The sequence below is a fragment of the Aulostomus chinensis genome, chromosome 14, assembly GCF_037954235.1.
Source record: "Aulostomus chinensis isolate RoL2024-O1b breed Wild chromosome 14, RoL_Achi_v1.0, whole genome shotgun sequence".
Lineage (NCBI taxonomy): Eukaryota > Metazoa > Chordata > Actinopteri > Syngnathiformes > Aulostomidae > Aulostomus > Aulostomus chinensis.
In genome coordinates, this window is record NC_141333.1 from 25,204,598 (window position 1) to 25,222,098 (window position 17,501).

At 42.9% G+C, this 17,501-nt stretch overlaps 2 protein-coding genes across 9 annotated transcripts in view; both read right to left on the reverse strand.

The window, feature by feature from the left end:
• The window catches only part of sned1 (sushi, nidogen and EGF-like domains 1), a 29,989-nt gene extending 17,905 nt beyond the window's left edge, over positions 1-12,084 (reverse strand). The window contains exons 1-4 of one of the 2 annotated variants that reach the window (XM_086225026.1): positions 11,863-12,084; positions 10,930-11,428; positions 536-823; positions 96-236 (exon numbers count right to left, since the gene is read on the reverse strand). In XM_086225026.1, coding sequence (XP_086081152.1) covers positions 96-236; positions 536-823; positions 10,930-11,148 — 648 coding nt within the window. In that variant the 5' untranslated portion in view covers positions 11,149-11,428; positions 11,863-12,084. Of the gene's footprint in view, positions 1-95; positions 237-535; positions 824-10,929 lie in introns of both variants that reach the window. The other variant, XM_086225025.1, reaches the window with a different exon arrangement.
• An 899-nt stretch (positions 12,085-12,983) lies between these two features.
• The window catches only part of crocc2 (ciliary rootlet coiled-coil, rootletin family member 2), a 36,802-nt gene continuing 32,284 nt past the window's right edge, over positions 12,984-17,501 (reverse strand). For 2 of the 7 annotated variants that reach the window (XM_086225020.1, XM_086225019.1), the window contains exons 28-36: positions 17,363-17,493; positions 17,064-17,184; positions 16,814-16,977; positions 16,287-16,727; positions 15,704-15,853; positions 15,424-15,624; positions 14,321-14,452; positions 13,436-13,621; positions 12,984-13,352 (exon numbers count right to left, since the gene is read on the reverse strand). In XM_086225020.1, the coding sequence (XP_086081146.1) occupies positions 13,269-13,352; positions 13,436-13,621; positions 14,321-14,452; positions 15,424-15,624; positions 15,704-15,853; positions 16,287-16,727; positions 16,814-16,977; positions 17,064-17,184; positions 17,363-17,493 (1,610 nt within the window). In that variant the 3' untranslated portion in view covers positions 12,984-13,268. Of the gene's footprint in view, positions 13,353-13,435; positions 13,622-14,320; positions 14,453-14,653; positions 14,759-15,423; positions 15,625-15,703; positions 15,854-16,286; positions 16,728-16,813; positions 16,978-17,063; positions 17,185-17,362; positions 17,494-17,501 lie in introns of those variants that run through there. The other 5 variants (XM_086225022.1, XM_086225021.1, XR_015119319.1 and 2 more) reach the window with 5 other exon arrangements.

Here is a 17,501-nt window from a genome sequence, read left to right on the forward strand (position 1 = left end):
AAGAAAGGAAAAAAAATCTATCTTCACATGAGGCAAATCATACTGTACACGCCACATTCCACTGTCCCCGTGAGCAAATAGCCATGTGATCTTACCTGCGCTGCAATCCCACCAAGTCCAGCCAGGTTTCCTCCACTGCTGGCATGCATGCCTGTGGTCCAAGTGATGTTATTGTACTGGAATATAGTGAAGGAAAGCTCTCCATCTGTTATGAGCACCACTTGGAAAGTATTTACCTGCATAGAGAGGAACAGGCTTGGTTAAACCATTTCCTAATTTCCAGGAAATTTTGTAACAATGCATGTAACTGACAGATTCCTCATATCGATGCTACAAATGTTAAATCTCAGTCAGACCAAAAATATTTCTGGACTTGTCTGTGTTGGAACACAGGAACAATTAATTTGCATATAGCAATAGAAACTGTGTTTTCTAACCAGATGTTACATGAAAACAAACAATAAAGGTGACAACTATGTTGGCCCTAAAGATGATGATATGGCAGCAGGATAGCAGTATGGTTAGATGTCTATACCGGAGTGAGGGCGTTGCCACCAAAGAAAGTAACTTGGTGCCATGTAGAGATGAGGACCCACGTTGCGTTGAAGTTGGGAAACTCTGAAAAGTACTTCCTGACATCGCCTGCAGCCCTCCTCAGGATGGAAGGCTCCTGGCTCTCTCTATAGAAGACTTTCCCCGCCCGCCGGTTGTCCACATCAGCCCAGAACGGCGCCACAACCCTCCTGTCTCCAGCGATTGGAAAAGCTACAGGAGTGAACTGAGACACTTCCCTCAGGAAAGATACAAGGCCATTGTTGTTAACCTGCGGATCAGAGTGTGAGTGATATTAATCACACACTAATATATTTAGTTAAGATGAATCCAGTATAACTTGTTCACAGGATTAGCCTGTATGTGTGAGAGCAGAAGTGCTGAGGCGGGGAGGCAAAGTGGACAAACAGAGGTATTCTAACCTCATGGGCCAAGCAGCGGCAAGGGGCAGCGGATGCTCCCATAGCGGATGTTTGCACTTCCCATGTAGCAAACAGACGCTACCTTTATTCCATGAAATGACAGAAGCTGAGAAAACCGGGTTTTCGGCTGCCCAAGCAGCTGCAAAGTCATTGCACCAGGAAGGATTTTTACAGCTTTTCAATCCACAGATGCCTGCCAACAGTAAAGCAACCAAATAAATTAAATCCTCATCCGCTTGTCTACACACTGTCTCCTCTGTGAGAAATGTTTGGTCAGCACAGCAGCATTGCATTTGTAAATATCAACTTCCTATGTAAAGATGTCAGTGACTGGCATATCGCTATATCAATTACTAAGTCATCTTAAATTTATTAATATAAAAGTCACCTTTTAACACCTTTTAACAAAAAAGAACCCACATTCTCTTGTACCATCTTGTTAGATTCATCAGCAATGCTCTTGAAGTGGAATAGATTTTTTTTTGTGGCCACATTAGTGCAGAGCAACAAGCTTGAAGCAGCATATTATCACCTCATGAGATTTATATGGAAAATATGTGAGTAAACAGACCCAGAGCCAGAGTCATATTCATTTGTCCTGGCTAACAAACACATGTACTCTAGTGTTGGCCTCCATCAGCCCCTGGCTTCTTAGCTGCTAACTGCTCCATTGTGTTCACCAACTAGTTGCTAATGTCTCACTGTTGCTTGGTGCTGGAAAGGGTGCTGTAAAATGGGTTTGTCAGTCAGTTTGTTGAACCAAAAAAAAGTAAAGCTGAATGACAAGAAAGTTCTACAAAGATGAGGGCTTCAGAGCCCAGCTCCCCGCATGTTCATTTCCACGAACACCATAAACATTACACACACAAGTTGTTAATATAAGATAAAAATTAAATTTTTGCAGCTTTTGCGTCAATTTTTCACTGAAAATGAGTCTGAGTTTTAGACAAAAGGATGATTTTCAACGTCTCACAATGGGCTTCGAGAAATTACGGTGAGCATTTTTTTTTTTTAAGTCTTGTCATTTTATACACTTAACCAGTGGTTCCCAAACCTTTTAAAGTCCTGGACATCCCGAAATATTTAACCTTCTGCCTTTTATTACAGTCAACAGCAACACAGTGCAAAATCTGCATTTATTTCAAAGATTGACCATAGCCTTGTGAGGCTGTTAAAGCCATTTCTACCCCTGATGTGCACCCAATACTGTTCGTAAACTAGAAACCCGTCAATTAAGGGCGCATTCACCGAAGACCTGCCCATAGCAGGGCAACTCCAAGTGCAACTTTGAAATTGGAATCAAAAATAGTAATATTGCTGTTTGTTATGCTGAGAATTTATTCATCTTATTTATTTATGAGCTGTTGAACTGAATTGCCCAACCGGGATAAATGAAATTTATCTGATTCTGATAAACCAAAGTCAGGATAACAGGCTAAAAACAACAGAACCAAGGCAATTCATGGGACAAATGATATATATCTATATAAGAATTCAGCCACAGTCCAAGACAATAAAAATCAAAATTGCAGAAAAACACAGATCTATGAAGAGAAGATCAAATGTACAGAAACTAAATTGGCTTGTTGACTTTGTGGGCGAAGGTTAGGAAGAGAGATGAAGTTTCTAAAAGAGATGAATAAAACTGGGAGCGAATAAGCTGCTGACATATTGACAATCTGGTAAATGTTCATTTCCGAGATTCAGAAACAGCCTTTAGCAGTTGTGTGTATATGACACACACATTAGCTGGCTGTAATACTGCAAACTGCTCAAAGAGGAAACTTTTCCGGGCTGAAAGGCTGGATCCCCATGAAAGACTTTCATTCATAAACCATTTCTGCACATTATCAGAAAAGGCAGATTCTGCTCACCAGAGCACCTATCCTGTTTCCCCTGATGGCTGCTGTGAACTTTGCTTTTCTGCACTCAGGCCGAGTGGCATATGACAGTGACAAAGCCACGTCAGATGGCTCGGCTTGGCTGCCTGCATGTAAGAAAACCATAATTTGGAGGACTTTGCTGTAAAAACAGCGAAGGAAGTTTTGTTTGGCACAGAACGGGAGCTCAGTTAATTGCCCGACCACAGTCTTCCCCTCTGCATCAGCGTGATTTGGTGAGAATGTGGCTGATGTGGGGAAAAAGAGGAGTGACTACAGGGGCAGGGCCCTGAGGTCAGCCTGAGCACCATCTGATACCGGAAGGAAAACAAGAGCGAGGGCACGGGCCTGGATGAATGGAAGGATGTACATGAATTACAAACCTCCTACACCCACATACCCACTAATGAGAGAGCTGTGGTGGCAGTGGTCTGGAAGGAACCCATCTTACAGCAAAATTAGTGAAGGAAATCATGCTGAACACTAAACAGAATTCATGCTCAATTCTTGAATATGTTTGATCACCTAATCCCATCTCTCGAAGCATCTGGAACTGTTTAAACAAGCAAATTTCTTCTTGTTAAGGTTGTTTTAAAGAACTATTTTGACATGCAAATGACCTTAGAGGAATTCAAACTGAACTTGGGACCCTTTCCTTTACATCATATCACATACACAGAGGATTTAAACCAGGCTACAAGCAGCACCAGCGAAGGGAAGTTATGCTTCACACATACGTGAAAGAATGAACAGGTTCAGAGCTGCCTCGTGCTGTGGCGTAACATGACCAAGGTCAGATTCACGAGGAAGAGAGAGGTGCGATCAGTCAACCTTGTGAGAAGCATCTCTCTGTCCATATGTCTTTCTCTCACTCTCTATGATGCCACTTTGCTCTGCAACACTCTGTTATTTTTTGGGAATTCTTTGCCGGATATATCCTGGATTTTGCTTGGGTGGTTTTCTTTAGGGCCGAGCAATTTATGGACGAAAATAAACTTTCATCTGGCTAAAGTCAAGCCAAAGTAAACCCCTAAATGAATAAGGTGCCCAGCGATCATCTCAGGAAAACATTAGTTTCCTTGTCATAAAAGGAGGTTTCACAGTTACAAGCTTGTCCAATTACAATTTCAAGAGCAAAGGCAGGGATGGTGCACTTGGCCTGTAACTCCTGCTCAACCATATCTCCAAATAGATTGAAGCAATAAATTCAACCTGGAAAAATGGGGAATACAACTTCCTCGCCGCAACTGTGAGGTGCCTTGTTTAATCAGTCTGTGTTACAGAGGAAAATCTTTTCAGTTAAACACTCATTTTAAATCACTCAGAGGAATTAAAAAAAAAATTCCATCAGAGACTTCAATAACTGGAAATTCAAGACAAATCCAACTGAATTTTAAGACCAGTTTAAAGAAGAGGACAGAATAGCTTGCTTTCATCGATACTGAATTCTTTACAAAAATGAGCATGGCATAACAATAAACAAGACAAACAAACAAAGACACACATCTGTCATGGCACAGTACTTTTACTGTACTTCTCTGACTTAACATTATACATTTATCTGCTACCTCGCCATGAGTTAGATCATTTGTATCAATAGGATTTTTGCTGAACAAGCTGGTGACTTGTCTTGTCTTGTCTTGTAATACCACTTCGTTCCTCAGGAGGCAACTGTGACTACCACCCATCTATCTGAAATGTTGGCTGTTGAAATTTCTAAAACTGACCATTCAAAGGATAACATTTGGATAGCAATTTTTCTGTACTCTGTCCACAAGGGGATAAAATGGTATAAGATGAGAAACATAAATTCTTCATCCTAACATAGTACAAACTAAACAAGAACAGAACTCAAATGCACCACAAAACGTCAGGTAAGGGACACTGAGGACCTCATTCACTCCCTTTGGTTTGTGAACTGAGAATTCACTGCCTCTCCAAACAAGGTCAAAAAATAAACTTTATTCATGTACTGTCCTCAAAACTTACAGAGCTTACACAACTTTATCTTGAGCTACAAAATGCTGTCTCGCCGCTGCCCTCTGTCCCAAAATCTAAAGTGTTTCCAAAAAGGGGTTTCCAGGTGTCTAGGATTCCAGGAGTGCTCTCTCTGCATCTGCTACTGGCAAGGTTTGCCAACGTTGGTTAACTTGACAAATTCCATCATTAAATCACCATGTAATGTTCAGCGGCTCCTGTCCGTCATGCATTCAGTGGTCCAGGCTTACGCAACAACTCAAGATACAGATCGTCGCACTGGTAGTATCGCAATACCAGACAGACAGTCTGACCTGTGAGCCTACTGGGGTGTTAAATTTCACATTTGTTTTTTTTAAGTGTGGTTTACACCCAAGTTTACATCCACAGTGAGGTTACCTGGGATTGTTAAGTGTTTTGGGTCTTTTAGTGTCAGACACCCTTGCCCAGGAGACCCAGCCATGGTTCATCAGGCCACAGCTTGTGCTCATGTGACACTCACTTATCCTCATGGAGCTCCTCTCTAGATCCAGAGCCATCACAAGGCTTTCTCAGCTACTTTGGTGCTGTTTCTGATTGCTCTGCTCCTTGCTACTGCGGTGCTGTGCAGTGTACTAAAGGATTTAAGGAGGGAGTGCCCCATAAAACCCTCTGCAGCCTACCTTGATGGGATGATCAGCTGTTCATACTTTGTCTTCTTTCTTTCGTAAGCATCCTCCATGCAGTCTCGTATGGCGCTGTCAGTTTCATGATGATGATTTTTTTTGAGCTCACTGAGACCTGGGGGGTCTATGACAGAGTGGTACTGACAACATGACTGGGGAATCTAAGCTGTTTTTCCAGGTCTGCATTGAGCTTTCAGTATATATCCTGTATCCAGTATATCCTGCCCATGGCTGCTCTGCTGCTTTGATGAAAGAAATTCAAAGGGAGGATGGTACACCCTCGGCTGTGGCTGCCGATTCCCAAGCTGATGGCTTCTGCAGTCGGTTTCAGCACCTGATTATGGCGACAGGTGTCTCAGCCCTGGCCAAGTGCTTTTGGGCAGGGTGGCAGCTCCACTTTGCCCCAGCTGAAGAGATTTGCAAGAGATGCTACGCCCATATTAGAAAAGTGACGCAATGCTGCTCTGCCTACCAGACATCTGACAATGGGATTCTATGTGATTCACCTTGTCTGGGCCCCCTTTTGACTTAGACCGGCAGCTCTGCTTGACCTCTCCTGCCATCATCTCCTCCTGTATCCACTTTCACTTCTCATTCCCTTGACTTGACTTGACTTAACTTCATCTTGCTGTTCTCAAGCTGTGCCACAGGGAGCAACAGCTCAATCTCCTACAGGTAACTGTCACAAGAACTCACTTTGACCACAGTCTTATAGGTTCTCCCCTTCCTTCTCGTCTTCATCTCCAGTCCTGCTGAGACAACCCTAGAGTCATTTGAGTCTCCGTGGATCAGCATCTTGTCTGTGTGATCTTGAACTGCTCTTCCAAAGACTTTGAGGGTAACATCTCCTGAGAAAACCGCTGACCGTCCTCACCAAGTGGTGACCTGAGCATCGTTGGCAATACCCCATGCTGATAAATCCACATTGTGAACTTGCCTGGGAGGCCTGACTGGTCGACCAAACTTTGCCGGCTGTCCAGTTCCTGGGAGATTGCCTGAACAGATGTGGAGTCCCTCATGCTACTGTCAAAGACCTTGCCCAGGCCCTTCGCTGGCTTTTCAGTAATAGTTGGGATCAATGACCCTTCAATTTGAAAGAGGAACCTGTCCATTTCAGACCTTCTTCAGCATTAATGATCTTGACTTTGCTGACTTTAAACTCATCCGTTTCGGTCCTTGAGGGAAACATCTGGGTGGATGAGGGTTTCTTATAATATGGTTGACACACTTGGGGGCATTTTCACACCGATAGTTTTTTTGCACAGGCGGACTCTGTGCATTTCCCTATTGGATCTGGATTTTTTTTTAACACAGGTAAACTGTCAAGCACTCCTAAATGTATCAAAAAAAGCCACGTAAGAGCCGACGCCCATTCATTGGTCAGGAATCATGAAGGGTTTTTTTTGTGGTCAGTGGCTTGTTTTCTTCCTATATATCTTACGTTATTCAAAATGAACCAGAAGAATTAGCATCTCCTCATATGCTCCTCTGCCGACATGTCTAGTAGGCAGCACTCTTCCTTGCACTCCTGGTAATTCCTCAGTTCAGGTTGCCAGCATTCAGAATTGTTTAGATAGCAGCACGCAGCAGGCCATGGTGGCTGGTTTGACCCAAGAATGTATGATGCGTCCTGCACTTGGCTTGTATCAGGGTTAGATCACAAATTGCTCCAGACTTCATTCAGTGTTCAGAGTTCACTTATTGGCCCAAATGTTTTGATCTGCATACGAGTTTGATTGCTGTGTTCTCCCCTGCCCAAATGAACCGCATCAAGAGATTATAGCAAAAAGACTTAGGACAGGGGGTAATAGGCTCTACCACCGTCCCTCCCAATCACACTCTACACACAAATGAAAAACAAATTAAAACAGCTCCTCTTCAGCTTACTAAGCAACATGTTATATCATGTTTGTTAATTTGTTTAAAAGCCAAAGCACATTAAAATGCCTTGTGTAAGTGTAGGTGTAAGCGCAATTAGACCGTTTCAGTCTATTTAAAGCGTGTGCAGATATATCTTGTTGTCAATGGTGGATCAAATGTTCCCAACCTCACTCAATCACATTTTCAAGAACACACAAATGCAAAAGGCACCCATGCAAAGTACAAAGAATCAAACTCAACGCACACATCTTTGGGCCATACATAGTGCTGAGTGAAACTGGGTGAATGGAACTCCGAAGCGCTGAAGCTCTTAAGAAGGGCAGATGAGCACTAGCAGATGTGAAACCTTTAAAGAGTGCTGTTGTACTTTAGTATGTCCTTGGCAGGACTCTGTCAAAATTTATTGCTTACATGCATTTGCTTATTTGCGATCGCATGCTAATGCTGCATTATCTTGTGTATGTTGGGTAAACATATACAAGATCTAGAAATGCACAATCCTTTCCACTCTCCATGTGAGTTTATCAAGCCTCAACAAATACCTTTGATCATAACCGTCTATTCTCACATCTGCTTTTAAACTTGTGTTCTTTCCTCTCTGACCTTGAATGTCCTCCTTCATGTTCTTGACACCGGCCATCCGTAAGAGTAGTTAATCCGTGAACTGCATTGTTTGGAAGCCCCTAAGACACTTTGCAGATACATCTGTGTTCTGTTAAAGTGATTGGTCATTTCTAAGATAAAGCAGCTGGACAGTTCCAGGGGGAAGACCCCTGCCATGTTATCTGAGGCGTGGGAGGACAGAGGGTGGGGGCGGGGGGTGGGGAAACCAGGAAAAGGAGAGATCCCAGCAACATGTGAAAACTCCCAGACACAAACCATAACAGAGGGACAGCCTGGTTACCAGGCGGCAGAAAAGGGACTGGAGCGGGACCAAGTCAGGGGGACCTGTGATTTTCTCAGCTAGGTCTTTGGACAGCTCTATGACTTAAACTGCCATAGCTTTGTCAGTTGCTCCACTGGTGGTTAATTACCAATTACAATAGCCAATGAGATGTCTAGGTTTTGGGGGGTGGGGGTTGCTGATGCACAATATGCCAAAATCATAGTAGATATTCACTGATCTTTATATTATCCATAGAAACAAATGTTCATGTGATATTCACATTTTGCAAAACCTGCAAACAGAAGTGACCATTATGGCTTTTCAGTAGTTACATTTTCTTTAATTCCAAAACATCTGGAACGGCACCTAAATCATAAATTTATTGCATTGTTTCCAACAGACAATGAACAAAGACATTGAATGATTCTCATAAATTTAAAAAAGGACAAATGTCTGCCATTAGCAAGGACAACAACTAAAGCACCATGTACTGCTTAACAGAATCAATTATGAGAAAAAGGCAAGACAGCGTCAAAAATAGTGCTGGAACTAACAATCATATTTAGCATCCACTAAAACTATTAAATTAACTGTGGAGGCTTCAAAAGGTCAAGGAAATTTGAAACATGATAATCAAATAGCTTCCTTTGTGCATTCAAAAGTTCAAAACCCCAAAGACAACATTTAACATTTTTGCTTGAAATGATTAAATGATACTTCAACCAAAAAGTGCATTTCACCTTTCAAGTAGAATAAATAGATAAAATAGACAAATAGGGGTCTTAAGGCCACAAACACATATTTTTTCCCTCCTGCGTTACTTTTTTGTACTGTGAGCGAGTTAGTTTAGTTGAATACACTAGCTGGTCAGGCACAGCTCTACCGTGAAGAAACATTAAACCACAAGAGTTATAGTTTTCAGCTCTATTCAAAGAGCAAATAGCTGGATGAGGAAGATGTGGATTATACCCTATGATGTGCTTGAGAGTTTGTAAATAGACTCATTTGGAAAGAGCTGAGTTTTGCTGTTGTTAAGAGTCAGTCACCCTTAGCTTAAAGATAAATATATGTGACTGGATCTTTCTGCATTCTGGAGTCACAAAAAATAATGCAGTTGGCAAGCTCAAGACCAGTATTTGTGAGTTATTGAAAGGCAAAATACACTTCTTGGGTCACTCTCACTGATTATCAAAATACTTGGTAATTCATTTTCTTTCCATTGATTAACTGTCAAATTTGAATAGAACAATCTAAAATCAATTTGATTCTACAGCTTCTGTGTGAAAAAAGAGGCTTGGAATTACTTATTCTTCCAAGTTAAGTTCCAAGTTAAGTACTGACTGATGTGTTATCTGTACATATCAGGTCTCTGGGGGCAGGGATCACCATGTGACATCTGTACTCATTAATCGATTCAGGTGAGGCATTACAAATTAACATGACTGTAATTTCAAGTTCCTGCCACAATCTGTTGCAACTTGCGTGACTGCAGCATTGTGCAGTCCAATGAGATGCAGAATGAGTTACGGGATATCACATCACAGCTACCACAGCACATTTCAGAATGTGGAGATTTGATGTCTATCAGATGATAATTCGATGTGAGATCAACAAGCCAAGCAACCTGAAACGTGTCTTATCTTGTCTAATTGGACTTTTGTGTATGTGTATTAACACAGCGAGGCAATGCAGTGGAATGTACAGCAACACAATGCCAGCAACAGGATATATAAAGGGTCTCCACTTGAGAGATTACAACGGCACCGCGATCTCCATGCTGCGCACAGAAGCCAAATTGTTTTTAAAATTTCTACATCAGGAGACTGACTTCACCCCCTTGGCACAGATGCTTAGATTAGAAAGACAACCTTCGACCTTGCCCATTGTTGCCATGGTTCCTCAGCTTCCCCTGCCCCATGAGTTAAAGAGGGAGGAGGCAGGCGTGCAGCTCAGAGTTCTGGGTGGGGTGGGGTGGGGGGGTTGTTCGGAGAGCGGATGCCTAACCACAACAGGTGGTGTTGATTTAAGGGAGTTCTGCCTTTCCATGCGCTGGGATCAAACCCAATTCATGACAAAGGCAGATCAAAGTGTGTTTCACTTTTCTGCGTGAAAACCCTTGTCAAACTGCTCAGCTTCCTCACATGAGCACCATTTCCCTCTTGCCGGCATGCGTACCCCCCTCCCGCCCACAACTCTCAGAAAAAGAACTGCTCACAGATGCTCAGTAAGAACACAAACTGTCATTTCCTTTAACAGCTCTTTGTAGGCTTATTAGAACAGGGCTTACCACTGTTCTGCTAATAGTTTCTCTCTCCCTCTCCCTTGGTGCACTTCAGAGCCGCCAGAGCGCGAGGAGTACAGACATAAAGTGAGGAGAATGTCATGGAGGATTATGATTCAACCCGCGGGGAGAGAACGCGATATTCAACAAATGAGGTTACACACCAGAGCTTGGAAGTACAGGCAAACATATACAAACTCTCAAAGGGCACTGCAATGTAGTGTTTGGCTAAATGCCAAATCTCATCCCCCTGTGGCTCTTATACAATCCACACCATGTCAGTTTCAATTGCCAACTGCCAAGTGCATGCACACACATACCAGCAAACATATATATAGACATAAACACACACACACATCAGGAAAAAGCACTGCTTTGTACTCACATAGAGCCCTGTGTGCCTGTCTCCAAAGAAGGGGAAAGCAACAGAAATCTCCACAAGCCCGGAGCCTCCGTCGTCCTGAGCAATGGTCTGAGTGTCCCCCTTGTCCTGGCCAAAGGGGTAGAAGTCCTCCAGGGGCACAGCAAGTTCCACCCCAGGCAGCAGGTCCAGGGAGAGCAGGGTGCAGAAGCAGGGCAGCAGGGCTTGCAGCACCATCACCATGGCCTCAGCCACCCAGGGATGGAGCTGACAGCAGGCACTGCAAAGGGGAGGGAGGAGCACACACACCTGAGGCAACAAGAGCAGAGCAGAACAGGACAAGACCGTACGTTCCTCCTCTCAACCACAGCGGTGTGAATCCTCCCCTGACTGCTCTCTGGCTCTGCCTCTCCTCACTTGTCCTTTAGTAGTGGAGTGGACTCCTTGTGTGAGACAGGGGAATACTGTAGATTCCTTGCATTCTGCTTGCTGCTGGGTACTGCATGTGCTTCACTCCGTCTCACTGAAATGAAACGAAGGAAGGAATGAAAGAGGGGGAGCAGCGTGATTCAGCTGAGATGGGTTTTTTTTTTTTTTTTTTGGTAAACAATCCAGCAATTTGGTCCCTGATGGTGAGCTTAGAAATATCCTCAATAAAAGCTCTATTCTGCCTGCCAAAGGAGTTCTTTCAGTTTTGGCCACACCTCCCCCACAGGGATTCACTACCTTGCATAATTAGCTCCTTCCAGCCAATAGCAGAAAAGAGGCTGGTAACTGGATAACCACTGGGTGGATCTATGATAATCAAAGAGCTGTTTTAAGGACAAGATTTCCCTCTTTCAGTAAAACTCTTAAGAGTTACCAGCATGTACAAGGTCTGTTGTGAAAATGTGACAGTACTCTTGGAGTCAGAGCTGAAATGAGTCACAGAGTGAAATGTAGAAGCTGGATACTTACAAATAGTAGATGCACATGCGGATGAAAAGACATTAGAAAACATATTAGTGGTTTCTGAGTGGCGAAGGGAAGTTTTAGGGCTGTGAAGAATTACAGGATTGCCAGTAAAACTTTCAAGGAATGGTGATCTCCACAGACCTTGGAGTCTGTAATGATCTCTGAAAGAAAACAACGAAGACAGCACTGGCAACAGAGAGCGAAGGTCATTCTCTCACCCACAACACTAAATCCACAAAGGCTTTTAATGGTGCGAACCAAACACTACAGCTCACAAGCATGAAAGGGCAGTTCTGTCCTTCACTAAGTTCACAGAAAACCTATTTTTTCCCATAACAAACTTTGTGGCGGATTGAATAAACATCCTGGATGATTACATCTCAACCTTTTCCAAAAAAACAGCATAACCATTCTCTGATACTCCCAATTTTATTAAAAACAATTATAACTTTTGCATACACTATTATTGGTCGATACATGATGAGTGATATAAAGTCTGGCAACACTTGACAACAAGGGTACATAAATAATGGCTAGTTAATGCTTAATAAATTGTAGGAGTGCTGAAAAAGCATCACCAAAGCATATTTACCCATTATTTATAATCTTTTCTCACTTCACCCAAACTCCTCAGCCTCCTTCCATTTTTCCATCCATCTTAGCTGTAACCCATAAAGTTATTGTTTACACCACTGGTAAATGAATACTGACAAGTTTGTTGGCTAACCGTTATTAATGTACCCTTATTGAACTGCGCTACATTATCACAGCAGCAGGAAAATCATTGTACATTTTTTTAATATAGATCACACTTTCGTAAGGCTACACAGTGATGAAAACATAAAATTGATAAAAATGATCATTATGAAAATAGGTATACAAATAATTAAAGAATAAAGCAGCAACCAAGGAAACATTTCATCACAATGTTTCCTATAACATGACACAGCATAAACAGACTTAGCAACACCAACTGCAGGGAGCCAGAGGAAATCCTTAAAAACAATTTGGCACATCCAGTCCACTTATAAACAAAACACTCTTTGTTTGTTGTTGTTGAGTTTTCCTGCTGATTAATGTAATCCGGTGTGCACATGTGCATGGGTAGGAGCAAATGCCTTTGGAGTGTGCTTGTGTGTGTGTGTGTGTGTGTGTGTGTGTGTGTGTGTGTGTGTGTGTGTGTGTGCTTGTGTGTGTGTGCTTGTGTGCTTGTGTGTGTGTGTGTGTGTGTGTGTGTGTGTGCTTGTGTGTGTCTGTGTGTCTGTGTGTGTGAGTGTATGTGACTGTGTATGAGTGCGCTTGCTTCCAAATGTGGATGTTGCTTGTAATGTAGTGTTGCTGGGAGGTTGCCAGAGCAGCAGTGGATGTGGAAGCCAGAGTTGCTACATACTTGACTGCAGGCTCTTTGCCTACACACCAGGTCGAAGCATCTGATTCAAATAGGCCTGCCGTCGTTTGGTCTCCTGATCAAGCTGCTCTTTGAGCGCCAGCACCTGTGAAAAGCAGAGGAACAAAACATTTATAGGATTGGAAGGCAACAAGACGGCCTTCCTGTCCACAGTTGGAACCTTAATACCTGGTCTTCCAGGCATTTCACTCTCTGGCGGTGGGCCTTCTCCCTGGCCTCCAACGCCCTCTCTGCCTGGAGCTGACTGTCTCTCAGCCGACCTGTCTGCAAATTTAACTCCTGGTGATGGCGGGCTGTTACCTCCAGGAGGCACTGAGCTTGAGAATGAGAGTGCTCCAACTGAGACACTTGGGCCTAAACGCAGTTAAACAGCAAATTCATTGCATTGAAAAGAACCATATGAGAGTTCAAGGACTGGATTGTTTATATGCCATCAAACCCAAGATGCAATCTCTCCTGTTGCTGGAGAATTTGAGCATATGTGAGGCAGGTGGAGGTTCTCTGACCATGAGTTTACAAGACTAGCTCCTCAACTAGGGCACACATGACAGGCAGCTTTCTTGATCAATGTAAACAAATTCAGGAGCTGTTTGTATTTAATACAAACACACCCATAACCATCTGATAAATGGTTTATAACACAAGGAGATACAAGTATACTTTTATTTATATTCATGTAGAGCTTTTCCAATCAAGACATATTTTAAATGATAGATTGGTGCATGAATGATCCATAAATAAGTTACCATTGTTAACTGTCCAGTTTTGTACAGTTAAACGCCTGAAATAATGTCTCTGGTTCACACAAGCTTCACCTATTTTTACAGTTGTGCTGTACGTCATAAAATATGTCAGTAAATACCACACTGAATCTTAAAGCTTTTTATTTCTAAGAAATGGCAGTTGTTAACAAGTGAATAAAGAAACTAGAGATGTTTTTGTTAAACATCATGACAGAGGAAGTTACAAGTTAATCATGGTAACACTAAAGTCATGCATCTCTAAATCCCCTCCAGAATTAAAATACCCGGCAATAATCCTGCAGCCTCTCACCTGCAGTGTCTGCACCTCATCGTGCCTGTCAGCCAGCTCCTGCTCCAGCCTGTGGATGGTCTGGCCCATATACTCCTTCTCTCTAGCTTTGGATGCTGTGGCCTCCTCCATCTTCATCCTCTCCATCTCCACCTGACAACAACATGAGGGTGACATAAATAGACAGATAGTTCATCCAATCATCTGCCGAGTATTTCTTGAAACTATCTAAAGTTTTCCAAACAGTTTTAAAAGATGACTTCCCAGATGGTTCTATGTAGCAAACTATTTGGTGTGTCAGGTTAATGGAATGAGCCAAGGCTGAATTTCAGGGTGGAGAAGTTGTAGTGCTACCTGGTGGCAACAGGAAATAGTGTTTTGACACTTAGACGTATTCTTGCTTGCGGGTTGACTGCATCATCTCAAATTTGGTTAGAAGACTAACTTGGGGATGGGTTACTGTGAAGACAGTGAGTTTTCGTTAAAATGTTATCATGGCGAGGGCGACAAATTTGTTATTTTATCACAGAACAGGAGACTGTTGTAACTGGATTCCACTTTGTGGGCCGACCTGAAGTCAACTATAAGATAAATTTAAGTCAGAGTCATAGCGCCATCTCGTGGTTACATTACGTAAGCCTTGTGTAACAAACATGTTATTTACATCTAAATTAAACTTTGTTGTATTCATGTGGTTTACAGGAATGTCATATAAAGCAAGTGTATGTTCTCTAGCACCACCTGTTGGATGCAGGAAGTGCTAATTGGGAACCAGTGCACACATGCGTCTACTCCATGCAAAATCCAAATAATATCAGGGTCCTTTCACTCCAGATAAAAGCTACACATTTATGTCTACAGGGGGGCTAGGGCCTGCTCATCAATTTGGGCCTAAGTACAAAAATACCAAAGGATGAAAGAATCCTTTCTAGTAAGTCTTGCATTCATTGTTTACATATTTGTGTTTAATAAAAGTACCACATAAATAAGGTTTGCTGAATTACTTGCATATCAGTAAATATTTACCTTTGAACAGATAATTAACTGTCTGACACAAATTCATGCTCAGGATAAAGAAGAGAAAACAGATGCCAAGAGGGAAGAAAGCAGATAGAACAGCTCACCTTTTCCAGCGTCTTCTTGAGTGCAGCTTTGTCTTTACCAAGGCGTGTCAGCACCCTCTCCATCTCTGCTCTCTCATGCTGCATCTTTTTCAAAGAATCTTGGAGATGTGCAACCTTGTTCTTGAGTTCTTCTCTGTCTCTCTGCAGCTGCTCAGCGTTCTCCTGGGCCTGCGTTACAGCCTCTTGTTGTTTCTTCAGACTCTAGGAAATGGGGCAATGCATCAAAAGGGAGCCTCAACTTTTACACCTTGACCTATTCTTTCACCGCATTGTGACTTACCTCCTTCAGCATCTTGTTATGCTTTTGCAGCTCAGAATTGTTGAACTCAGACTCCTCATGGGCTCTTTGAAGTTTTTGGGTCTGCTGTGTCAGTGTGTGGTTCAGCCTTTTAGTCTCTGAAAGGGTGTCTCGTGTTTTATCCAGACGTTCCTGTGGACACGGTGACATGTCTCTTTCAGTGACATGTTTAAAGGTGCAAGTGAGACTTCGGATTTTCAAATCAGAAATCTCTACATCAAAGGTAATCTTTGACTTTCAGTTCCAAACTCAGCTCCATGCTCAAGAGGGAAAATTTATGAGCTTGCTTCAGTATTTTATCGCTCAGTTTTTGAGGTCCTTCGGGAAAAACCACAGCACATAATAATGCCCCATCTGCCACTTAGAAGCCTGAATAGCTCTCTCAAAGCCCAGCAAAGGGAGTGTGGAAAGTGTGAAATCTCAGATAAACATATGTACATTAACAGGCAAAAAAATATATTCAAAATATACCATTATGATTTCATGTTCTGCTTATATATCAGAAATCAGCAGTTCCTTCACATCCCAGCTATAGCATTTAGCTTGTTAGGTGATATGACTTTACCTGCAGCAGCTTACGGTCCTGTTCACTAGCAGTTAGAGCCCTCTGCAGTTGTGTGATTTGCTCCTGTAGGGATTCTGTACTGGTTCTCTTGTCACTGAGTGTGTTTGACAGTTTGTGCATCTGCTCTCTCAGTTGGCTCTCATGCTGCTCAGCCCGAGCCAGTGACATGGACAGACGCTCCTCACTGACCCTCAGTGCTGCACACTGGTCTTCACTCTCACCCAGCTTCTTCCTCACTTCTGTCAGCCTCTCCTGCAGCGCCTCCACCGCTGCTTCCAGCTCCGCTGCCCTGAGCTGGGCCCGCTGGAGCTCACCCTCGAGGGCACGCCGGGCAAGTTCCACACAGCTCACTCTTTTTTCAGAAGCCTCCAGAGATTCTTTCAGCTTCCGTTGTTCTGCATTTGCTCGAGATTCAGAGCCCTGCAAGAGCTGTAACTTGTCCTAGGAGAGAATTATTACAGGAGGTTATCACTTGTCACTGAACATGCTGTGTATAATTCTGTTTTATTTCTTTTCTGTTTACACACTCTAAGTGACCTAGACTCAGTCTCGACAGATTGCAGAGCAGTCCTGAACTGAGCTACGTCTTCCTGAAGGCTTCTCTTTTCCCGCTCGGTGCGATGTGCTACTTCTTCCTGCAGGGAAAGGGACATCCGTGCCTCGTGTAAACACTCTGCCATCTCTTGATTTCCTGGAAGAACATATGAAATGAGCTGTACGTCTAAACACAAGACCTGATATTATCTGTGTGTTTATCAAATCATTAGGTTTTTATACCCTCCTGTGATTTCTTCAAGGATTTCTGGAATTGTAGCAATTGAGAGGCTGCCTTGTTTTGATTGCTTTGGAGATCTGCAACCTGTTGACTCAGACTAACTATCTGAGCCTTGGATTCATCCTAAAGAAATGTAATAAAAATTACAAACAGAATATTTTAGAAGGAAAACCGGTCTGAGATCAGCTCATCCGGAAAGCAACAAAAAAACAAACAAACAACTGAAATCATTAACAATGCGATTCAGTCACAGTTTGTGGATTCCAGTCCAAGTCCTTGACTCGTTGAAGTTTGAACATACCCGGTTTCTTTGTGTGTCCCTGAGTTCCTGCTGAAGATCCCGGAGGGCTCTGAGTATTGAGTCAATGTCCAGCTCTTCATCTTCTCCACAAGACATGCAAAGCACAGGTCTGTCTGTCTCGCTGTCTTCCCCTAACCAG